Source organism: Megalobrama amblycephala, linkage group LG12 (genome assembly GCF_018812025.1).
Source record: "Megalobrama amblycephala isolate DHTTF-2021 linkage group LG12, ASM1881202v1, whole genome shotgun sequence".
NCBI classification, from domain to species: Eukaryota; Metazoa; Chordata; class Actinopteri; order Cypriniformes; family Xenocyprididae; genus Megalobrama; species Megalobrama amblycephala.
In genome coordinates, this window is record NC_063055.1 from 8,151,359 (window position 1) to 8,177,565 (window position 26,207).

At 36.0% G+C, this 26,207-nt stretch overlaps 1 protein-coding gene across 1 annotated transcript in view; it reads right to left on the bottom strand.

Moving 5' to 3' along the window:
• Positions 1–356: 356 nt before the first annotated feature.
• The window catches only part of med27 (mediator complex subunit 27), a 78,598-nt gene continuing 52,747 nt past the window's right edge, over positions 357–26,207 (bottom strand). Inside the window, exons 5-8 of the mRNA XM_048209419.1 lie at positions 12,466–12,573; positions 7,914–7,955; positions 4,714–4,791; positions 357–855 (exon numbers count right to left, since the gene is read on the bottom strand). Of these exons, the coding sequence (XP_048065376.1) occupies positions 721–855; positions 4,714–4,791; positions 7,914–7,955; positions 12,466–12,573 (363 nt within the window). The 3' untranslated portion in view covers positions 357–720. The remainder of the gene's footprint in view (positions 856–4,713; positions 4,792–7,913; positions 7,956–12,465; positions 12,574–26,207) is intronic.

Here is a 26,207-nt window from a genome sequence, read left to right on the forward strand (position 1 = left end):
CACTTTGTCTAAATCTTGCATAATAAGAAATGAAAAAGCAACTGCGATTTCACCGTCATACACATCTAAGAATGTGCTCTAGATTGCAATACATTTTTTATGAACTGCATGTACATTTTGCATTTTTGTTCACTGGTTTCAGAACTTTATACAAGCACATTTAAAAGTAGAAAAAAGTTTCTGCTGACATTTGCAGAATTTTTCATGAAAAAAAAAAAAAGGCATGACCAAACACCGTGCAGGCATATTTGAATAAAAGAAACATACAATACAAACCCAGATCTAAAAAAAAAGTCTTAAAAATGAACATGTTTTTAAAAGAATTATGAGGCAAAATGTGGAAAAAGAAAAGCAAATGCTTTTAAAGGTCAAGTTTATTTAAAGGTCAAAAATGGACAGGTATGGCCAACCTACAACATTAAAGATTATGACCTATTTGTGGTAGATAGCCTTCTAGCTGTGTACATTCTGAAACACATCAGCATTTAACATGTTATACTTACAACTGTGAGTAAAAAACATTATGTGATATCTATCTGAAGAATGATGTTCTTCTAAAAGAGGGTGGAGCAAAGCTGTGAAAATCAAATGGAAAATCTCTCTACAGCAGAGTGTCTTCATGATGAATACAAATCTATCCACAACACAGATATCTGCAAAAACACTGTGCTGGAAAAAGAATCTGAGAGTTTTTCAAGCCAAAATACTGTGTGGACAGCGTCACTGCCTGCAGGTGTCATGGAAGGCCTCCAGAGTTCGGAAGTCCCTCCATGTTGGAGGAAGGCCCTCCTGCAGGTACTTGCCACAGCGTTGACACGGGTTCTGGAAAAGCTTGATGTAGCTCCTCAGCCAGGTCTGGTCAAAAGAACAACACACAAATATTAGTGCTTTTTTTCTCAAGAGCTGATTGACTTAAAACTTACAAAAACTAAATAGCATGTGAAGCAGACAACACTTAGGCCATGTTTCCACCTGGTATTAAGATGCGTTTTGGTCGATTGGATCACAAGTGGACGACGCCAAGTACAGGTGTAAACGGGGTGCAAAACTATTTGAGCTTGTCCACTTTCGACTACTTCCAGAGGTAGTCGAAAATGCATTCGACTGGATTGCTTTCATAGTGTAAATGCTCATGTGGTCAAATGTGTTTGAACAGTGCAAAAGAACGCCTACTGTCCACCTACTGACCTCACGTAAACATTATGGGAAGCGTGCTAGCTAGACGGGATTTAAACTTTGTTGGCTAAAGACCCAAGTTTGGTTAGAAGGTGAAAAATGTACCAAGCACAATGTTCTCTCACCGTTCTTGATTTCTAACACACTCTTACCAAGTTCAGCTGGTCTTGCAGCTGTCAGAGCAGAAACAAAAGCTGCTGCTCTCCATATGTTTTTCCGTTGTCTCAGACACGTTCATATGTAAATTACTAGGGGTGTAACGATATATCGCAGTACGATATTTCTAATCTTATTGGTTGAGTTGCCGACGTGACCGACTCTGCAACATGGAGGTGGGCAGTGACAGAAGCCGGGCTGTCACCGCATATTAAAGGTGCTAAAGAGGATCTTTTCGTCGACTGAGAAACCAAAGACTGTTAATTTCGAGAGAACACCTCCCAAAACTCGTGCACGAGTATTGGAACACGAGTGTTTACCACCGGCATTCGCTGTGTCGTGTTAGTGGATTCATTATGTCGGACTCACCGCAGGTAACTCATAATCTGCAGTTGTTACTCCTGTCTCCTGACAAAAACATTGCATGCGGCGCCTGTAGAGTGTGGAAAGTTACTGGAGCGCGCAGCCGCGCACGTCTTTCACAAGGAACGTAATGGCAGTGATTGACAAGCCAGAGGGCCAATCGTTTACGCAATGATCGAGGCCCTACCTCGTGCACAGATGATGTATATTAATATTATTCCTTTCAGTGCACCTAATTAAATAGTCTTTTATCAGTTAGTAAAGACAGTTTCAAGTAATATTGCAAAAATGTATAAAACAAAACATCCTCTTTAGCACCTTTAAGGGTGTGTCTCAATCAGCTCTCTAGTTCAGTAAGTGTTTCACGCACACATCGAATCTTGCAAGCAGGTTTAAACGTTTCTTGCGTCAGTCTTTTGCTTGGAAAAGTCGTGGCTTTCTTTCACCGCAGTGCCACAGCAACAGCTGTGCTCACAAAAAAGCAAAAGATGCTTGCAATGCTTTGCTTTTCTAAGTTCTGTCCTAAGTCCGAAATTCACATGCAAATTTTTCGCCCGTTAAAAAATGAATATGACCTCACGTTATGTCAATCACGTTTGCACACTGCTTCCGAAACTTTCGTCCGGATAAAATACTGGATGGACCCAATATTTCTTCTTTCTTTTTCTCTTTTTAAGAAGTGAGAGGACAACTAAAATGTGATCACTGCTTGAAGACCCCATTTTGTATTGTTTTGCGAATTTTTTTGCAACGGATTCATTAATACGCATCGGACTCAGTGTGCAAGGTCTCTGTGCGTGATGAATTTGTAGGATCACGAATACAAAAAAAATGCATACGAAAATTTCGGACTCAGTGTGCAAAGGCTTTTCGGGGCCGTTCACATATCGCGTCTTTTCCGGCAGGCGCGCTCATAATGGAAACAACGCAGTTGCGACGTGCATGCAGTGCATTTTCCAGGCGCATCGAGATGAAAAATTCTCAACTTTTCAGAATGCAGCAAGTGCACCACAGGCCATGTGACAAGAACCAACAGATCAGCTATGGCCTTTCTACAACAAAACATCAAAATCTCAGTCGAACAACAGGGTTTTTATATCTTATCTCCATAAATATATCTAGTAGTAAAGCTAATGCAAGGGCTAGAAATCAATTTATCCTTTGCTGAATCTTCCTACTCCTCTTGGAGAGCGCAGTTCATGGTTGCATAGCAACGACCGACGCCACGGGAGTGCAAGTGCTTTGGAAAGGAGAAGCAGTGCGGCTGCGCCTTCCATGCGTTTTTAGATGCAATATGTGAACGGTCCCTTAGGATTCTTAATTCTAAGTTCATGTTAAATTTAACTTTTTTTTTTTCAGTGACAGACAGACCTATTCAGCTGTTAATTTGAATACAGCAGAATTTTATTAAACCTTGAAATGTGATCTTGTATGTACAACAAGAAAAATTATTGAAATTTGTTAATGTTTCTTAAATAAATCTTATTTGAATTTCAGTTTCATTTTGTTGATACGTATCGTATCGTGACCTTATTTTGTCCATTAGATCGAAAGATCTGAAAAAACCCACACAAAAACCCACACATTTACCCACCCATAGACCCTCCCCTCGAAGAAATCAGGACAGAAGTGGTTGAAAGTGGGCAAAAGAGACAGATTAAAATACCAGGTGTAAACGGGTGTGTGTCTACCTCATCTACTTGTGACCAAAACGCATCTTAATACCAGGTGAAAACAGGGCCTTAGAGTCTAAAGTGACTTAAATGACAGATTAGATGCCAAAATGAAGCAAAGTATAGGACAGCATGTTTTCCTGCCTGAAATGCTCTAAAAATGTAGCAGCGGACACCCTCACCCTCTGCTGGCTGGCCTCATTGCATTGGCTTGAGTTGTGTGAGAGCAGCATGAGGGTCTGTGGGGTCTCACAGCAGTCACAACTAGACATTGATTAACAGCAGGAGGAGTATGTCTGCTCTCCTCTCTAACCCGTCTTCACTGGGCCGCTCAGCACAGTCGGGGTTTACCTGCACCTGTCAGGACGCATTGTCTTTCCTAATTCATCTGTCGGCCCAAACTGCCCTCCACTGATTCCCTGTTATTCATACTCCAATTAGCACACACAAATGTTCTATCTATCTATCTATCTATCTATCTATCTATCTATCTATCTATCTATCTATCTATCTATCTATCTATCTATCTATCTATCTATCTATCTATCTATCTATCTATCCATCCATCCATCCATCCATCCATCCATCCATCCATCCATCCATCCATCCATCCATCCATCCAGAAAGCAAAAAGAAACTTAAAGGTATTTTTTAGAGAGACTAATGACTGTTGATGGGGTTTTTTTAGGTTCTAAATAAGCTGTCCTCGGGATGGCCTCTGAGCGAAGTGCATCAACGGTGCACTTTAAATCCGTGTGCGGGAGAAAGTCCATGATTCCAGCTATGATCAGAATAGCTCCGCATTGATCTTACGGAGAAGTAATCAATGTCTCCTCTCTTTTCAAAGCTTAGAGCAGAGGTCAGCCGACTATTTAAAGACAGACCTGACACAATGCTTGACATCACACAACTAAACAAGACACGATAAGGTAAACTTGATAAAAAAGATTTCAAACATAAAACCAACTTTTTTTCATTCCAGGGAAGAGTTTGATGGTTTTTATACATTTAATAAATCTGGAAGATTATTTACAGTGCACTCAAGCTATTGATTTTCAGTATGTGTTCCCTGGGAATCGAACCCATGACCTTGGTTTTGCTATTGCCTTCCTCTACCAGTTGAGCTACAGGAATTTTTTTTCCTCATTTTGATCAAGCACTATTTCACAAAATAGTGTGCAGTGCACCAAACTAAATTTCATCTTTTAGTCTTACATGCATTCTTACGATGTGGAATACAGCCTCTCATTAAACCGCATCACGCAGCCAAAGGCGAAATGTAATAATTTAATGTAATAATACTTGTAGTGTCAGTTTAATTTTAAAAGCAATGTACTATACCCACCATGAAGGAGCGAACAACAACATCGGGCATCTGGGGGAGCTGGTAGTGCAGGAGGGCTGTGGTTGCATGATCAGTGACCTGAGGAAAAAAAAAAAAAAGATCACTGAGAAACATAACAGAAGGTGTACAATGAGTACATTACCATTACTACCCACATTTACAAAACCAAAATGAAATGAGAGAACAGTATTGTCATAGGAACATAAATATATTTTAAATTGTTATATAGGTAGTGGTAGTGAAACTAAACTATACAGAGCCCCTAAAGGGACATAATGATGGAAAAAATATGAGATGGGAGGAAAATTCTGTCAGTGTTACTGCGTTTTGCATTCACCCAATAAACTTTGCTTTCACTCATAAAATGTTTGTGTTACTAAGAGGAACTTTGTATTTGGTTGTGTTGTGAGTATTTGCAGTGCGTTTCTGTATTTGGTTGTGTTGTGAGTATTTGCAGCGCGTTTCTGTATTTGGTTGCGTTGTGAGTATTTGTAGCGTGTTTCTGTATTAGGTTGCGTTGTCAGTATTTGTAATGTGTTTCTGTATTTGGTTGCATTGCAAGTATTTGCAGTGTGTTTTTGTATTTGGCTGCGTTGTGAGTATTCACAGCGCGTTTCTGTATTTGGTTGCGTTGTCAGTATTTGTAGCACGTTTCCGTATTTGGTTGCGTTGTTAGTATTTGTAGCGCGTTTCTGTATTTGGTTGCGTTGTCAGTATTTGTAACATGTCTGTATTTGGTTTCATTGTCAGTATTTCTAGTGCGTTTCCGTATTTGGTTGCGTTGTCAGTATTTGTACCGTGTTTCTGTATTTGGTTGCATTGTCAGTATTTGTAGCGTGTTTCTGTATTTGGTTGCGTTGTGAGCATTTGCAGCACGTTTCTGTATTTGGTTGAGTTGTGAATATTCGCAGCGCGTTTTTGTATTTGGTTGTGTTGTGAGTATTTGTATCGCATTTCTGTATTTGGTTGCTTTGTCAGTATTTGTAAAGTGTTACTGTATTTTGTTGCGTTGTCAGTATTTGTAAAGTGTTACTGTATTTTGTTGCGTTGTCAGTATTTGTAATGTGTTTCTGTATTTGGTTGCGTTCTCAGTATTTGTAGCATTTCTGTATTTGGTTGCGTTGTGAGTATTTGTAGCAAGTTTCTGTATTTGGTTGCGTTGTGAGTATTTGTAGCGTGTTTCTGTATTTGGTTGCGTTGTCAGTATTTGTAACATGCTTCTGTATTAGGTTGCATTGTCAGTATTTGCAGCACGTTTCTGTATTTGGTTGCGTTGTTAGTATTTGTAGCGCGTTTCTGTATTTGGTTGCGTTGTCAGTATTTGTAACATGCTTCTGTATTTGGTTGCATTGTCAGTATTTGTAGCGCGTTTCTGTATTTGGTTGCGTTGTGAGTATTTGTAGCGCGTTTCTGTATTTGTTTGCGTTGTCAATATTTGTAACGTGTTTCTGTATTTGGTTGCATTGTCAGTATTTGTAGCGCGTTTCTGTATTTGGTTGCGTTGTGAGTATTTGTAGCGCGTTTCTGTATTTGGTTGCGTTGTCAATATTTGTAGCGTGTTTCTGTATTTGGTTGCGTTGTCAGTATTTGCAGCACGTTTCTGTATTTGGTTGCGTTGTGAGTATTTGTAGTGCATTTCTGTATTTGGTTGCGTTGTCAATATTTGTAACGTGTTTCTGTATTTGGTTGCATTGTCAGTATTTGTAACGTGTTTCTGTATTTGGTTGCGTTGTCAGTATTTGTAGCGCGTTTCTGTATTTGGTTGCGTTGTGAGTACTTGTAGCGCGTTTCTGTATTTGGTTGCGTTGTGAGTATTTGCAGAACGTTTCTGTATAAGGTTGCGTTGTGAGTATTTGTAGAGCGTTTCTGTATTTGGTTACGTTGTGAGTATTTTCAGCACATGTTGTCAAACTGATTTTTTTTTTTAATTTGCTGGTGTTTTTTTCAATCTGCATGTGTTCTCTTCAGTTGCAGTGCATTCAGCTCTCTCGTCCATGGTAAAAATGTGTATTTATTGTATTTCTTTCCTTGCATGCATGGGCACACATTTGAAGAAATCCTAATTAAAATCCATTTTCAGATCAATCTACCTACACTCAGATTAACTTTTAAGTCCAATTTTGCTGAAGAACACCATAACCTTATTACTTTTCCTAAAATCCCATCTTCCATCTCTAATGTAATTATAGAAAGGGACTAAAAAGTGAACCACTTCAATCTCCCATCATCGTTTCATTAGACTGCAAACTCTGACCAAAGTCCTTATGGGAAACCGGCCAGTTAATACCTCTCAATAGTGTTGCATCATGGGAAAAGAAACTCAAATTTTACTGTTGAAATGTAAAAAAAAAAAAAAAAATCCTTTTACAAACACAAAAACATCTGTGTGAAAACTATTGGACAGCAGGGACATGTGAAGAGTAAAGAACGATTAATTAAGCGAGGAATGAAAACGGGAATACAGAAGTGACAGCTGGGAGGGGAAGATGAGAGGCGGCCCATCCCTCCAGTTTGAGGCAGCCTGGGTTCAAGTTAGCGTTCGCATCCAGAGAAATAAAGAAATAAACAGGTCTGCGCTTTGATCAGCCGGTGCAGATGCAAGACGCTCAGTTACAATGCGAACGGGTTCTCGCAACCTCTCGCTTTAAGTTCCAGGCAGCTCGTCATACACATTCTCTCTCGTTTGAAAGCAAAGCAAGTTTTTTCCTTCTCTCTCCCTCTCTTTGAAAGATGCATCAGCATTACCCACACTACGTAGTTTCATCTGGCCCAGAGGCTGACTGCTCTCTAATTCTAGCCTAATGAGATTTGGGGAGGGTGGAGAGAAGACGATTGGAGCCCAGATGTTTAGGGGGCTGTCAAATGAGGGCGAAGTGGCTTGGAGTGAAATGAAATCAAAAACACGGGGACAAATGATGTCTGAGGGATGAAAGACAGGGATTGGCAGTGGAGAGGTGACAAGAAATGCGACCATCACTGAGAAGAGAGATCTCATTAGGATTTCACAGACATGAGATTTAAATTTATTTATTAATTTATTGTGCGGCTCAAATTCAATCTGAAAGACAACCTCAAGATCATTTAATTACCGTGCCAATATTTCCCAACACACGCTACGGGTAATGAGAAGACATGCTGTTGATTAAACTGAGATTTGTATGTTTGTTGTGATGTGTTAAGATGTCAGCTGCGTTACTCACCTTTTGAAATGCTTGATAGTTGGACTTTGACCAGATGTCCAGCTAAAAAAAAAATAGAAAAGAAAACTTCATGAAATCAATGAAAATATGTATTCCCTAGTGACAAATTGATTCAAAATAACTGCATGATACCCACATTTTGCCCTTAGTGTTCCCTTAATAGCAACCATTCTTAAACTCTTAAGGACTAGATATACTCATAGCAGAGTTTTTTTCTTCACTTAAGGGTAAAAAGAAGTTTGAAATATGTTTGCAGTGGTATACTGTACTATGTGCTGCATGCATTCCTCTCAATAACAAAATAAACACTACAAAAATGACAGCAGCGGTGAGAAAACAGCAGGTAAGAAAGCATCTGATTATAGCGATGTGGATATGTTCACTCCAGTAAACTCATGTTTATTTATACACCACTTTATACAATATATTGCTTTAAAGCAAGCAGCTTTAGAATATTAAACATGAAAAAACAGTCTCAGTGACTCTTTCAATTAGAATTATTTTCTCTTCAATTAGAACATTTTCTACTATAAAGCGCCTCTCCGGTGAGTTCATGTTTTTACTCGCGGACGTCTGACCTCGACGGACTGAAGAGAAGAAATGAACCAGAGAAGATTTCCATGTCAAAGAAGGTGGATACCTATTACGTAATCACCATGGACCAATGGTAGATCAAAGGTCTGGAAAGGTCGCTTTGGCAAGCTGTTATGAACTCCAGAAACAAACTTTGTTTTGGGCAGATTTTGTTCAAAATGATATCACACCTGTTCGTTCTTCGATTGCGCTTGAAGTATATTGGGGTGTTTATGGCTGCATTCCTAGAAAGCATTTAACTTCTTAGTGAATGTCTTTTATCTGTGTAAACCTGGATTATCCGGTGCATTGATGTATCCATGTGTGTGAAAAGTGTGTGAAAATCAGTCGTATGATTTAGGAATGATATGTGGTGAGTAAATAATGACAGAATGTTCATATTTTGGGGAAACTGCTTCATACAGATAACTATGAAATAAAATCATATATATAATTAAAGATAGAGACAACTGATGATGAAAACTGCTATTTGGTTAAAATTCTTCAGGATTTGTTTCTGGTTGTTTGTGTAAGAGTCTTGTGATTGATTTCTGCTCAACCCAAGGTTTAATTTTATATAAGTAGTATGCATTTTTAACACCCAGAAAGAGCTCATTTCATTTTAAAACTCTGCAATCTTAAATTTATAATGAATTAGAATTAATTACTGTTAACTTGTTTTTGAGGAGTTGAGTTTCCTTCCCCAATATACTGTATCAATATAGTGTTATTTTGCTTATAATTTGGTATAATTTGCTTATAATTCCTTATTTTCATTTTCTGTAGCCCAAGGTTGTTACTTTTTTCCTAGTCTAAATTCTACTATTGCACCCTTGCACCCTAAATGGGGCATTATAAAAGAGTATTATGCCTAGAATTTAGAATTTTTTGAACCCTGTTTACCTTCAGTGCTTCCAGGTTCTACGTCAGAACGCCGGCTCAGTATTGGCCGAAGCATCCGTATGACAGTTGACGCAGGAGCCGGCCTGAGTCGGCATTCTGATGTAGAACCTGGAAGCACTGAACCTAAACAGCGTAGGAGAATGACACAGAAGAGAAGAAAGATAATGTTGAATAAAGTCATTATTTTTGTTTTGTTTTTGAGCACATATAATTAAGGTTGAACCACTGTGGTCACGTGGACTATTTTAAAAATGTCTTTAGTACTTTTCTGGAGCTTGAAAGTGGTGGTTATATTTCTTGTCAGACAGCTCTCGGATTTCGTTAAATATCTTAATTTGTGTTCCGAAGATAATGAACCCTTCAATGACTCCAGGGTGTCTAGAGGACAAAATAATACGTCTCAGAAAACAAAAACCACAGAAAATAATAATTTTCCATTAATGAATATAACAATAAATGCCTACACAAACCGCCAAATGTAAACAAAGCAAAAAAAAAGTTCAATTTAATAAAAGGGAGGTCATTTCTTTGCTCCAACCTGTCGTGTTGTGATGCACAGTATGGTTTCAAGCATGCCGGTCTGCCAACAAGAGGGAAATACCATAGAGCTCAAGACTTGTGGCTCAAATTGTGCAAGTGACACAGTTCTTTTAAACCAGCATTATGCCGAATGATTTCAATGCGGTAAAACAAATTCAAGACCTAAAGCAAATATGAATAAATAAAGGCAGAGGATTAAAAGCATATAAAGAGTACAGAAATAAATCCAGGGCTTAAAACTTAAACACTTTCTTTGACAGTTTAAAGGTCAGTTATGAATAGCCTTGCGTCTGATGTCAGGCCTGTTGTGTGGGGGCGAAAAAAAACCTATCACTAATCAACCCGTTGAGCGAAGGTCATCAGAAGAGTTTTCAAAGACGACAACAAATCAAAATGTTCTCTGATTCTAATATCAAACAGGCCCGGTGTCAGCATTTATCAGAGAAATCAGACTCTATCTCCCCTCTGTCCTCAAACCCACCTCCATACACTGCTGCCCTTTGAAGTAAAAAGAATGCCGGATCGCAAATTACCCAAGAGATGTCTGAGATAGTCTTTGAAGCCCTACTTTGATAGCATAGTTTCCCTTCTCCTACCTCTTTCTCTCCCTTTTTTGTGTGTTTGGAGGTTCAGGCAGTCTCTTTTGGGCCTCTTGCATATGGTTATGGTAAGCTATGTGGCATCGTTTGAATTGTAAGGACCAAAGAGGGGGTTTAAAGAAAATGCCTGTTGATACCGTGCCCCGATTCTACGTCTCGCACAGTCCCAGAATGACCTTTGAGGTCGATTCAAAGGCAGGAGTTGCCTGCGACGTTCCATACAGATAAGATGAAATAAAATAAACAATTACAATTTAAGAAATTTGGGCAGGATTCTTCAGAATTTGTTTCTGGCTGTTTGTCTAAGAGTGTGATTGATTTCTGCTCAACCCAAGGTTTAATTTTAAATATGCAGAATGCATTTTTAACATGCAGAAACAGCTCATTTAATTTTAAAGCTCCACATTCTTAAATCTATAATGGACTGGAATTAATTACTGTTTGTTAACTTGTTTTTGAGGGGTTGAGTTTCCTTCCTAAAGATGAGACGATATTTAAACTCAGTCTTGTTTCTGTTCTCTGTAGTGTTTATAGCAGACAAAAGACAAATGGTTGAATATAAATCTCTAGCCATCGATTAGAAGCAACATTTTACTTATTGATCCTAATATTATTTAGATCTTGACAAAAGAACAGGAAGTAATATCAGCTATAATCTCTTTCCTGACTCGTAATTTGGATAACATTTTTTAAAATAAATTAAAAAATTCAACCAAAATTTGGTTTAGATAAAAATGCTAAGAATGCAATAATATGTTTATGATGGATGTACATATTAAAAAAAAAAAAAAAAAAAAAAAAACTATGCATAAAATACAGAAAACATTGGAAAAATATATGATTTAGGCATAGTAAAAATGGTGAAAATGTAAAAGAAAATAGTAAAAAAGGTGCCGGTGGTTAATATTTATTAAAACCAAAATATCTATATTAATTATTGTTTGTTAACTTGCTTTTGAAGGGTTGAATTTCCTTCCTAAAGATCTTTGATCGTGAATATTTTACTTACTGATCCTAATATTGCGTAGATATCTTTCCTTGATTTCACTCCACATGAAACATCTTTACTATACTCTCAATGCTGTATTTATGACTATATATCACCTATAATCTTGACTCATTACTTAATCAGACTGATAATACTACATTAAAATTGTTTTATTTTTTAAATGTATAATTATAATTTGTATTTACAACTGTTGTTATAATTTTATTATTTTTATTACCAAAATACAGAGAATAAAACATTTATATTACATACTACTCTTCTATTTGAAATATTACACAGTTATATGCAAGTACATCTCTCTCATCTACATTCAGCAATTAAATAATGAGTTTTTACTGGCATAATGAGAGCGGTTTAGGCCCCACTACAGACATCCTGGTGCGAGCGTTGCTGCGACTGTCAGTTCAAGCTTTCTCGCGAAGCATCAGAGGTTAATATGCAATTGCTCACCACACACGTTTGGACGCAGAGGCCCAGCGGCGCGCAGCACAAAGCACCGGCCTGGCAAGCAGTTCAGAAGATTCACATTCGCTGCCATAATTAACTGTGATCAAGCATCTCTGCAGCTTTGATGGCCACCTCATATTAGTGTCACCAAAGAGTGTTCAAACGCTGCGGCTTTCGCAGAGACGTACAGATCGCTTCAGAATGAATGAGAGGACGCTGCTCAACCTGACACGGGGGACGCGAGGATAGAGGGTATCGCATACGTACATGCTTTTCATGTTCAAGAGAGAGCCGAACACATCATTTGAATTATTAAACAGCTGTGCAGAGACTTTTATCAATAGCTAAAAAATTCCAGGGATTTCACATCCTTACCTAAGCCAGAAGTACTCAAGCTAAATTTTAAGGTTCAACTGGATTCAAACGGACAAAGGAGGATTTTAAACTAGGCTTAAACATGGAATGAAATGAAATGTTTTACCTTTCCATCCTCAGAGTATATGTTCTCATGAAAACCTCTGACAATCGTGCGGTCAATAAAAAGGCTCCTCATTACTACGATGGCTTTCAAAACCTTCCCCAGTGTGACCTGGAAAGAAAAAAAGAACATATCATTCTAGTTTCTTTAGCACAGAAGATAGGTTGGGTGGATGAAATTAGGGAGTTTCTTCAACTATGGACACTTTTTGCCCTCTTGCGTTCACAATAATAAACACCATTTTTGTGAGTTTCTTCTAAACCATTTTTCTGGTCATCTTGAATGATGCATTGTGTTATGTCTGATAAGATTATGTGGTGGAAATTACATTTGAAATAAAATGGCCATCTCCTTTCTCTGGCTAAGGATAATTTCATAGCTAGATTTGTATGTATAGTAAATTGTTTTTGAAACAATTGAGAAAATTATAGCTTGTCTGGAAATCACAAACAATAAAAATAAATGATATTTAAATTGCTTTTTGTCACATATTTCTTTACATAACAAGTATACACATTTCAAAATTCAATATCAAGCATGCTCTTTACTGACACTGCATGGTAACCAAGTACACCAACTTTTGATAAAACTGTGTTAGTGGCAAAATCAATGTTGTGATGGAAATTAAGCCACAAATGAGGGCCAGTCATAATTTGGGTAAAAAACAAACGTTATCATAATGAAGACTGAAATGGTTTATGAATATTTCAAACTTAATTTAGAATTTAAATAAACTTTAAAATGCAATAATATTGATGATGATGGATTTACATATTTTAAGAAAGAAAATAAATTCTATGCATACATAAGTTGCAAAAATAAATGATAAAAGCATGGTAAAATGCTTTAAAGGATTAGTTCACTTCAGAATTCAAATTTCCTGATAATTTACTCACCGCCTATGTCATCCAAGATGTTTATGTCTTTCTTTCTTCAGTCGAAAAGAAATTAAGGTTTTTGAGGAAAACATTCCAGGATTTTTCTCCATATAGTGGACTTCAACAGTTGCCAACGGGTTGAAGGTCCAAATTGCAGTTTCAAAGGGCTCTACAAGATCCCAGCTGAGGAATAAGTGTCTTATCTAGCAAAACGATCGGCTTTTTACTTTTTAACCACAAATTCTCGTCTTGCACTAGCTTTACGATAGCCCACGCATTTTGTAATCACGTTGGAAATGTCACGTGTTACGTAAGTGCAAGTACTGCGGTAGGGCGAAAAACTTATTTTCTCCTCCAACTTCAAAATTGTCCGACATCATTGTTTTACCTTTTTTTTTTGTAAAGGCCGTTTGACTTAGTCTTTGCACGATTGCTTTGTAAACACTTGCTCGGTACTTCTGCCTACATCATGCGTGACCTTTCCAAGGTGATTACGTAATGCGTGGCGCATCGCAGAGCTAGTGCAAGATGAGCATTTGTGGTTAAAAAGTATATATACAGTACAGTCCAAAAGTTTGGAACCACTAAGATTTTTAATGTTTTTAAAAGAAGTTTCGTCTGCTCACCAAGGCTACATTTATTTAATTAAAAATACAGTAAAAACAGTAATATTGTGAAATATTATTACAATTTAAAATAATTATATAATTTTCTATTTGAATATATTTCACAAAGAAATTTATTCCTGTGATGGCAAAGCTGAATTTTCAGCATCATTACTCCAGTCTTCAGTGTCACATGATCCTTCAGAAATCATTCTAATATGCTGATCTGCTGCTCAAGAAACATTTAATGTGTACAATTGTACAAAATATTTGTGTACAATATTTTTTTTCAGGATTATTTGATGAATAGAAAGTTCAAAAGAACAGTGTTTATCTGAAATCTAATCTTTTGTAACATTATAAATGTCTTTACTGCCACTTTTGATTGATTTAATGCATCCTTGCTGAATAAAAGTATTCATTTCTTTAATTTCTTTTCAAAAAAATAAAAATAAAATTCTTACTGACCCCAAACTTTTGAACGGTAGTGTATAATGCTACAGAAGCTTTGTATTTCAGATAAATGCTGTTCTTTTGAACTTTCTATTCATCAAGGAATCCTGAAAAAAAAGTACACAACTGTTTTCAACATTGAAAATAATCATAAATGTTTATTGAGCAGCAAATCAGCATATTAGAATGATTTCTGAAGGATCATGTGACACTGAAGACTGGAGTAATGATGCTGAAAATTCAGCTTTGCATCACAGGAATAAATTACTTTGTCAAATATATTTAAATAGTACACAGTTATTTTAAATTGTAATAATATTTCACAATATTACTGTTTTTTACTGTATTTTTAATTAAATAAATGTAGCCTTGGTGAGCAGACGAAACTTCTTTTAAAAACATTAAAAATCTTAGTGGTTCCAAACTTTTGGACTGTACTATATATATATTTTTTTAGAAAATGGGCGATCGTTTCGCTAGATAAGACCCTTATTCCTCGTCTGGGATCGTGCAGAGCCCTTTAAAGCTGCACTGAAACTGCAATTTGGACCTTCAACCCGTTGGTAACTATTGAAGTCCACTATATGGAGAAAAATCCTGAAATGTTTTCCTCAAAAACCTTAATTTCTTTTCGACTGAAGAAAGACATGACATGGGGGTGTGTAAATTATCAGGAAATTTTAATTCTGAAGTGAACTAATCCTTTAATATGACCTTCATGAATAAAAATTAAAAAGTGAATGAAGTGTAATAATAATTCACCCTTGGGACATAAAGAAGTCTATAGTTAAAATTATACTGCGTTTATGCCATGTTGTATGCAAGTATGTGTTTTTATGGCACCACTATCAACGCCTAAATGAATCTGCAGCGGTCAGGTGGTACAACGGTCACATGGTACAAGTAGGAGCTCTCAGAAAACTCTTCTCTTACAAGCTGTAATTACGAGCTCTACGAGGACGTGGATGCTTTTCACGAGTTGAAATCACGTAATTACAGTAATTACGTCATGATCTTTAATTCAGAATTGCAATTGGCCATTTTTTCTCAATTTCTAAAACATACAGCACAAAACTCTTCTCTTCAGAGGATTAGTTTTTCCTTCATGCCAAAAAAAGTTCACACTCTAGCCTGAAACCATCTGCTGTCAGGAGGGGTTTCACTTGAGTCTTTAGGCTTAAAACGGGTTTAATCTAAGGCAAAGGAGAAAATCCCAGTATAGCATTCTTAAATCCTCACATTCACTTAGCTTTCATGCTAGGCACACCTCAGAGAGAAAGACAGATACAGTACAGCATGGACAGGAAGAGGGGTGTGGATCTCCAAATCAACACCTTGGTGTATTTGCCAAAGCTGTTCAAACATCAACACGTGTCCCGCGAACCAAACAGCAATATGTTTCGGCTGAGCCCCACTTGCTGAATAATTTATGTGTCAGGCACAGTAAGGGATGCTGGGTAAGGCTGGGCCAGGTCTGAATGCTGGAAGGGTGGTGACAGTTCTTTTTGTGGCCCCTCTGAGGTTTTTAGAAGCTGGCAGATTTGACCCAACCACTGGCTGTGAAGGGGAAACATGCTCAGGTGGTCTAAAAAACAGAGGGACAATGGCGACCAGCGTGATAAAGTTCAGCTAAAATAACACCCGGGTGACAAAGTTTGACATGAAAGGGAACTCAGAATCAGAAGAAATGAAATATCAGTTTATTTGAGATTCATAGGAGAGTTTTCACGTTCCTCAGTGCTCCATTTTTATAAATGCCAAACCAATAATGCAATATGGAAGGGACTGCTATTATAAAGAGGGATTTTAGTTTGGCAGAGCTGAATGTACCATCTTAAAGCCTAGTAACAAAGACAGAAAAAAAAAAAGAATTTAAATGAGACTTCACAAGCATTACAAGCGATGGATTGCCTTGCAGTCAATGAAGAAAAGCAAACATGTCACTGAAGTACAGCAGGCAGAGTCTAGTGAGGTTTTACGCATACATGAATAAAGATATGAAAAGGAAATTACTTGTTGTTTGGGTGAAAGAGCCGATTGCAAACACAAACCATATCCGCTGAAGGAGATGTCACTGCCACAGAATCCCACACCTGGTAATTGGAAAACTTTTACAGAAAGGATTTGGTCTCACTCTGAGAAATGGAGATACACTTTCTCAGACTTTATTACTGTATGTAAATTTGGCCTCCAAATAGATAGATAAAAAGCATCCCAAGTAAATAAGTTTCAACCAAATTTTCCTTACAACCAGTGTTATTTTAACATTTTTTTATATATAGTATTATAGTATTTATTATTTTGAATTGGCTTTTATTTTGTTTTCAGTTTTCATTTCAATTTTAGTAATTTTAATGAAAAAATAGTAATTTTGTTATGTGATTTTGTCATTATTATTAGTTAGTTTTTTAATATTTCTGTTTAGCTTTATTTTTTTTATAGTTTTAACAATTATTTAAGTACGTCAACTTCAATCTAATATAAATTTTTTATATATGTACATATACTTTTTGTGCACAAACAACAAAAATAATGACTTTATTCAACAATTTATTTTCTTCTGTGTCAGTCTCACAGTATTGACAATAAGAAATTGTTGAATAAAGTTATTTAAAAATAAATAATAATTTTGAGCACAAAAAGTATTCTCGTCGCTTCATAACATTAAGGTTGATCCACTGTAGTCACGGTGACTGTTTTAACGATGTCTTTAATACCATTCTGGGCCTTGAAAGTGGTAATTGCATTGCTGTCTATGGGGGATCAGAAAGCTCTCGGATTTAATCAAAAACATCTTAATTTGTGATCCGAAGTTGAACGAATGCCTTAAGGGTTTGGAAAGAAATGAGGGTGAGTAATTAAAGACAGAATTTTCATTTTTGGGTGAACTAACCCTTTAAATACCCCACCACATGAGGCTCCTTCAAATCACCCCACATCAAGCAAACAAGAGTGTACAGATATCTAGCGTATGGTACACTGGCAAGTTCACACACATACGCAAGACAGTGGGGAAAAAAGAAAGTCTGCAGACATGATCAATCATGTCAAGATCCAGCAGAAATACCCATTCAGACCCATTCGTACTCCACGAGCCCTCGCAACACATGTTTTTCCCGCTTTAAGGTTTGCTTATTAAATTCATGTCTGTCAGAGTAGCTGAACGCCTGGCCTCTGCCCGGAGCCGCTTGGCGCTGGCAGCCGACACCAGCATTCACAGCCTGAATCCATTACCCCTGACAGCCTTTAAAGTCATAGTTCTCCCAAATGTAAATTGAAATATTATTTTTCTTGCCAGAAAGGAAACTTAGAGGGTGGATGCCCAAAGACGAAAGCATTTAAGTTATTTTTGATCACTTAGAATAGATTACTTACAAACATGCACTTAGGAAAGAATGCTAGTATGTGAAAAAACAAACAAACAAACAAACAAAAAAAGAACATAGAGTGAAACCAAAATGTATTCAGACACCTTGAACATTTCATTCATTAATACAGTTTATTCACTATAGTTAAAAAAAATGGTAATAAAATATGACATGATTTCAGAGTTAAACTGTGTCAGAAAAAAATAATCTTAATCATGTCAGAAAACACTTAAGCAAAACATGGTCAGGTCAAAGTGACTGAATAATTTTTGGTTCCAAATGTTTATCAGTTTTACTGGTAATCCACTGTATGAAGAATTTTTGGGTAAAAATATGTTACAGTTTACTTTATTTTGCTATCCTCACTAACATAAATGAACTATAGTGTCCTGCACCCACTAGTAAAAAATATATCAAAAATATCAAACATGTCTGAATAATTTTTGGTTAGACTGTATATCCTATATTAAGTATATTTAAGTATATACCAAAAAATAAATAAATAAATTTAAAAAAATAAAGTAATAAGAAATAATTAGAAGAAAATAAATAGTGTTAGGAAACATTTTACGATTGCTTTAGAGAGACTAAAATAAAAATTAAAAATAATATAAGTTCTACAATAAGTTTTAGCTAATTATTAATATTTTCAGGGTGAAATATAAAATAAAATAATAAAATGCAAGAACATGATGATTTCACTCCAACAACAGGAGTAAATACAATTAAAAAAATAAATATAAATTATTCAAAGAAAATCAAAAGAAAATTAAAAACAAAACCAATGTAATAAAATAAAATAAAATATGAGAATATAATAGTCCAACAGGAGTTACAATATATATAAATTAAAAAAATATACATTCTAAAAAACAAAACAAGCAAAAATAAAAAATAAAAATAAAATAAAAAAAGTGTTGGAAAAAGTTTTAGATATTTAGATTATCATAAAGTAAATTTGCCTTCTGGTCTTTCTTCACCTTTCATGAGAGTCCTGCTGAGTGTTGCAGCAATAAAAGGACCACTGATCACCAGCCGGGGGAGGCACAGAACTTCACACACACATTTTTCCCCACATGCTGAGTATCTTTTTCTTTTTGTCTTTTTTTTTTACTTACCACAAAATGTTTCTAAAAGAAACTGATTTATAGAGTCTTTGGACACGATACACAACTCATTAAAAAACAACCTAAGCAATGTCAGTGTCAAACACTGAAAGTCATTGCTTATTACTTAATACACAATTCCTTAAACGTCCTGTGAATCAGATCGTGTCTGATAATTTCAAACAAATGTTGGGGGGAAAATAAAACCTTATGGAAAAGTAATGATTTATCTTCCAATTAACATCTTTTCAAAATGTACGCGTCTCTACAACTCTCAATTATAAAGTACTTGTATTCATGCTGGATTTATGTATCTGTTAAATTACTTGAGTTACTTGATCAATAGCCTCTCACTGAAATCACACTTCTACATAGAGGTTAATATCTCCCATTTTCTCTAAAACACACCACTTATGTCTGAATCGCTGATGCAAAACATACTAAAAGAAAAACAATGTCAAAAAGCGTAACTTGCGCACATCAAACCTGAACTTTTCAGCACAAGAGAATTTGTAGATACTGTAGTAGCTGGCCAGTGAGACTCAAGCAATTTCTCAAGAAATAAAGAAACAAAAACCACCAAATCCCTCGCTGTAATCCTAGGTGTGAAGCCAGTTAGTAGCGTCAATAGCTATTCTGGGCATTCTTTTCAGCTACAAGCTAGTTGGAAAGTAAGTTACTGGCCTGGGGCCAAAGCAACATGAATACTAGAAAGAAAAGAAGTTGACTTTGAGTATGGTAAACGCCAAGGCGTCCTGAAAAGGTTCATTAGCTGATCTTAAGTGCATCCCCAAATGACTGGATCGCAATGGCGGCAGATGGTCCTTTTTATTTGGAGCGAGAGTGGGCCGCCGATAGGGAGGGGAAAAGTGGCAAAAACTGAGAGATTGGACAAGAAAGAAACAGTTTCTAAGCAACAAGTGAGATCTCAAATCAGCTGCGAACAAGGACGGAAAGAAGCCAGGCGAGAATGTGGCCAAGCGTCCTGCCCTCCATGACCTCTTCTTTGAGAAAAATGGATCCTCATTCAAGTTGCTTGAGACTAAAATAAGTTTCATATTCAGCCGAACCGTTCTGCTGTATGCTTTTCAACTCATTTCTAAAACATGCCTGCATGCACTTGGTCAGCGTTGGGAAAAATAGGACCCCTTTTACATCTTCCATTAGCATGCGTTTTTTTTCTTTTCTGGACAGTATCTGGATATTCTTTAGTTCAATTGCATTCGACCACGCATTAATGTACATAATGTAAAAATGATACAATGTGCTAACAGGAATGTTTCTTCCATTGACAGAATTTTAAAAAGACACATATATGTTTTCTGTCATTTTCTGTCATTTTTCTGTCAATGAATATATATATATATATATATATATATATATATATATATATTATTCATGATAAAACACCGCTTCACCCAACGGTTCTGTGTATCACTACACAACACCCTTAGCAACCACTCTTAGCAACGTAAACATTTTGTTCTCAATTGATATTGTTCATTGAATCTTACTGTATTATGTAGAAGAGTGTTGTGAGAAAGAGATTGATTGAGCGAGTTTATTACCTGCATTCAGATTTAGGTCTATGTTCAATATATATATATATATATATATATATATATATATATATATATATATATATATATATATATATATATATATATATATATATATATCAGTACAGTCCAAAAGTTTGGAACCACTAAGATTTTTAATGTTTTTAAAAGAAGCTTCGTCTGCTCACCATCTGCTACATTTATTTAATTAAAAATACAGTAAAAAACAGTAATATTGTGAAATATTATTACAATTTAAAATAACTGTGTACTATTTAAATATATTTGACAAAGTAATTTATTCCTGTGATGCAAAGCTGACTTTTCAGCATCGTTACTCCAGTCTTCAGTGTCACATGATCCTTCAGAAATCATTCTAATATGCTGATTTGCTGCTCAATAAACATTTATGAGTATTTTCAATGTTGAAAACAGTTGTGTACTTTTTTTTTCAGGATTCCTTGATGAATAGAAAGTTCAAAAGAACAGCATTTATCTGAAATACAAAGCTTCTGTAGCATTATACACTACCGTTCAAAAGTTTGGGGTCAGTAAGAATTGTTTTTTTTTTTTTTTGAAAAGAAATTAAAGAAATGAATACTTTTATTCAGTAAGGATGCATTAAATCAATAAAAAGTGGCAGTAAAGACATTTATAATGCTACAAAAGATTAGATTTCAGATAAACACTGTTCTTTTGAACTTTCTATTCATCAAATAATCCTGAAAAAAAATATTGTACACAAATATTTTGTACAATTGTACACATTAAATGTTTCTTGAGCAGCAGATCAGCATATTAGAATGATTTCTGAAGGATCATGTGACACTGAAGACTGGAGTAATGATGCTGAAAATTCAGCTTTGCCATCACAGGAATAAATTACTTTGTGAAATATATTCAAATAGAAAACAGTTATTTTAAATTGTAATAATATTTCACAATATTACTGTTTTTTACTGTATTTTTAATTAAATAAATGTAGCCTTGGTGAGCAGACGAAACTTCTTTTAAAAACATTAAAAATCTTAGTGGTTCCAAACTTTTGGACTGTACTGTATATATATATATATATATATATATATATATATATATATATATATATATATATATATATATATATATACCCTTGGTAAATATGATCAAAGATGACTGTAAAAATAAATCTGCATTGTTTATCCTTTTGATCTTTAATTCATAAAATTAGCAAAAATCTAACCTTTCATTGAAGGAAAAGAATTGAAAGTTGGAGGAAAATCACATTATGAAATAAATGTTTTCCTCCAAAACATGTTGGCCACAATTATTGGCACCCTTTTATTCAATACTTTTTGCAACCTGCTTTTGCCAAGATAACAGCACTGAGTCTTCACCTATAATGCCTGATGAGTTTGGAGAACACCTGACAAGAGATCAGAGACCATTCCTTCATGCAGAACCTCTCCAGATTCCCAGCTCCATGCTGGTGCTTCTTCTCTTCAGTTCACTCCACTCATTTTCTTTAGGGTTCAGGTCATGGGACTGAGATGGCCATGGCAGAAGCTTCATTTTGTGCTCAGTGACACATTTTTTGTGTTGGTTTTGATGTTTGTTTTGGATCATTGTCCTGATGGAAGATCCAACCACAGCCCATTATTGGATTTCTAGCAGAAGTGACCAGGTTTTGATTTTTTATCTGTTAGTATTTGATAGAATCCATGATGCCATGTATCTGAACAAAATGTCCAGGACCTCCAGCAGAAAAACAGGCCCACAACATTAAAGATCCAGCAGTATATTTAACCGTGGACATGGGGTACTTTTTATCCATGTGTGCACCAAACCCATCTGGTGGGTTTGCTGCCAAAAAGATTATTTTAATTTCATCTGACAATAGAAGCCGGTCCCATTTGAAGTTCCAGTCTTGTCTGACAACTGAATGTGCTGGAGATTGTTTCTGGATGAGAGCAGAGGATTTTTCTTGAAACCTTCCCGAACAACTTGTGGGGTTGTAGGTGCTGTTTGATAATTTTTTTTTTAGGCTTTCTGAGACTCAAGACTCAACTAATCTCTGCAATTCTCCAGCTGTGATCCTTGGAGAGTCTTTGGCCACTCAAACTCTCCTCCTCACTTCACATTAGGATGATTTAGACACACGTCCTCTTCCAGGCAGATTTGTAACATCTTTAGTTGATTGGAACTTCTTAATTTTTGCCCTGATAGTGGAAATGGGGATTTTCAATGCTTTAGCTATTTTCTCATAGCCATTTTCTATTTTGTGAAGCTCAACAATCTTTTGCTGCACATCATAACTATATTCTTTGGTTTTACTCATTGTGATGAATGATTAAGGGAATTTGGCCTTTGTGTTTCCTCATGTTTATACTCCTGTGGAACAGGAAGTCATGGGTGGACAATTTCATGTTCATGATCACCCTGGTGTGCTAAAAAAATGTAAATATGAATAGGAATATACTTCAGAGATATTTTACTAATAAGAAATTCTAGGGGTGCCAATAATTATGGCCAAAGTGTTTTGGAGAAAAACATTTATTTCATAATGTGATTTTCCTCCCATTTTCAATTCTTTTCCTTCAATGAAAGGTTAGATTTTTACTCATTTTATGAATTAAAGATCAAAAGGATAAACAATCTTTGATCATATTTACCAAGGGTGCCAATAATTCTGGCCACAACTGTATATATATATATATATATATATATATATATATATATACACAGATAGACAGACAGACAGACAGATAGATAGATAGATAGATGGATAGATAGATAGATAGATAGATAGATAGATAGATAGATAGATAGATAGATAGATAGATAGATAGATAGATAGATAGATAGATAGATAGATAGATAAAAAATCTGTTTAAATGTCCGCTGCTATATCTTGCCCTTTTAATTTTCCCGTGACTGACAGTGCTAGTCAAAGCATTTGTTGAGGTTTGTGCTGTACCGTGAATAATAATATATTACATATCCTGCATTTTGCATTTCCTATTTTAGAAACATATTAGAAGGGATTACAAGTGAAGAAACAAGAACAAAAAGTTTTAAAGTCCTCCTGCAAAAATAAACCAGAGAGAGGTGGGGAGGATTTGGGGAGAGAAATAAGAGATTCCAAGTGTAGTTCAGTGGAATAACTCATGGGATATTGTTCATTAAAAAGGATGACCAGGTCCCAGGGGCAAACTGCCTATTGTTTTTTCACACTGCAAGAGCTGAATAAAAAAAGGAAAAGAAAAGAAAAGAAAAGAGAGAAGAACCTGCAACACAAATAGAGCATGATGGAAAATGTACAATCTTGTCAAAGTGACAGATAATGATTATTTGATTGAGACGAATGTGGTCAGAATCATTCCCTGAACACTTAATGTGATCAAATGCGATACAATTGTGATCTGATCTCTGAAAAGGCAGGATAATAGCAGGTGTAAAGGTGGCATCTCATACCATACCTAACAGGGTTGTCACTGAACTCCAAATAGCACTGGGGGGAGCTGTTTTTAGGGAAAAATGTCAGTTCATCAGATTTTGAGGTGCACAAATTGCACTATTTTGACAATCTAGGAATCTGAATGCCACTGCTGAGGGCTCTGAGAGTGTCCACCTCATTAGCTTTCACCGCAGCTTACTGTACCATCAAGCAACACGAGAAGCTGACACACCATAACGCCCCTGAGTGGGGTGTTTTCCAATACCCTCTTCCACCTCTCTGAGTATGACCCGCTCTGACCTCTCCACCTCACACCGGTTCTGTCCTCATCAGCACAATCCCCCACTCAGAGGTCGTTCAGGAATACCGTCAATACTCCACACTCGGAACGCTGCCGTACGCCCATCCGCCCCAAGGTTTTGACTGTCGTGGCAGCGACCTTGAGGCGAGAAAAATATTTTAATGTAGATCAATAGTAGAACAAAGTCACTATAAAATTCAATTAACAAAAAATTGTTTGACTCTGCTCCTGTGTGAACCTTTGTGGTGACCAAAGCCAGACACAATAAAGCAGAATGATTTAGTCAAGGTGGAAAGAGAAAGGGAAGTAGCCAAAGAAAGTCACACGACATTCTGACACATTGAGCTGTGGTGCTCATACGGACGACACAGGTTTGAATCCGACTCCCATGAACATATACAGTTAAACCAAAATGTCTTCAGACACCTTGAACATTTCATTAATTAATACAGTTTATTCACTGTAGTTTTAAAAAATGGTAATAAAATCTTTAAACCGTTAAACTGTGTCAGAAAAAAATTATCTTAATTATGTCAGATAACACTTAAGCAAAACATGGTCAGGTCAAAGTGGCCGTTTATCATAGTTTTTTTTTTTTTTTGCAATAACTGTCTGCCTGTATAAATCAGACTATTTATGAAATAAATAAACGGACATGAAATACTTATTCTACATTATTATACAGTATCATTACTCTATCGTTCAGAAGTTTGTGGTCAGTAAGATTTTTACTTTTTTTTTTGAAAATATGCTCACCAAGACTGCATTTATTTGATCAAAATACAGTAAAACAGTAATATTGTGAAATATTATGCAGATTTGAAACCAAGTATTCCAAAGAGACAAGAACTAAAATAAAATACAAGTAAAAGAGTGGCAAACAAAGACGCAGCGATGCAGAAGTGGAAATAGAGTACGTGTGACACGAGACCTTTCTGGAATCTAGCTCACAACCATCGGTTCACAGGCTTTTAAAAAAGAAAGAAAAAAACCCTATATATTCTACTGAAGCCAGTTAAAAGCATTTCTGTGCAAGTGCCTATACGCATGTTCATTTCCATACACACTCTACATCTGTAACTCAGGCAAAACCCTGTGGGATATTTCACGTTCTTAACTCGTTTTGATCCGGACCGCTGCAGGAGTGACAAGCTCCAGTTTGTGGCAGCACATTTCAAAGTTGGTTTTAAGATCTAAAATGTATCTCTCCACTGCTCTGGATTAAAAAAAAAAAAAAAAAAAAGAAGAAGAAGATATTGTACGCCATGCTTCTGCATCTTGTTAATAACTGTCATGAAAGAGGGTACAAGGTTAAGCTAACGGTATTACAGGGCCAAGAAAAGCAGGTAGAGGGCCTGAGAAAGAGGCATTTTCCATGCTAATTAGCATCCCCTAATTATGGTCGGGTAAGGCTGTTAGGCAGAATCTGCCCGTAGAGAGCCGTCCCGTGCCCCAATTAATGCCATCGCACACTGCACAGCCGTGCCTGTTTACAAACTGATTTTAAAGAGATGCAGCACTGCTGCGGATTGATTGCCTCTTGTTGTAAATGGCAGATGTGTTCCACACTGTGATATTCTTTTTGTTTTTACCATCCCTTCCATTACAGCCATTTGCAGGAAAGGGACAGAAACTCCAACTAATAATAATAACACCTCTAATAAACTGGTGGGTTGAAATAAAATAAATAAAAGGACTGTTTGGATTTTTGATGTGCAATGTAAAATAAAAATAAAATAAAAATAAAATTAAAAGACTGTTTTGGATCTTGATGTCCAATAAAATAAAATTGAATAAAATAAAATGAAAAATAAATAAAAATGAAATAAAAATAAATAAAATGTTTTGGATCATGAAGTCCAATGTAAAATAAATAAAATAAAATAAATGTTTTGCATCTAAAATCCTGAAAAACAGATAAGAACCACTGTGCTAAAGAGACAAAAAGCATCTGAAAGACAAAAACATCCACTTCCACAGGGATGCAACTAAATTTCGGCTACTGAAAATATTTGGCCAAAACAGCTATTTTCGGTTTTCGG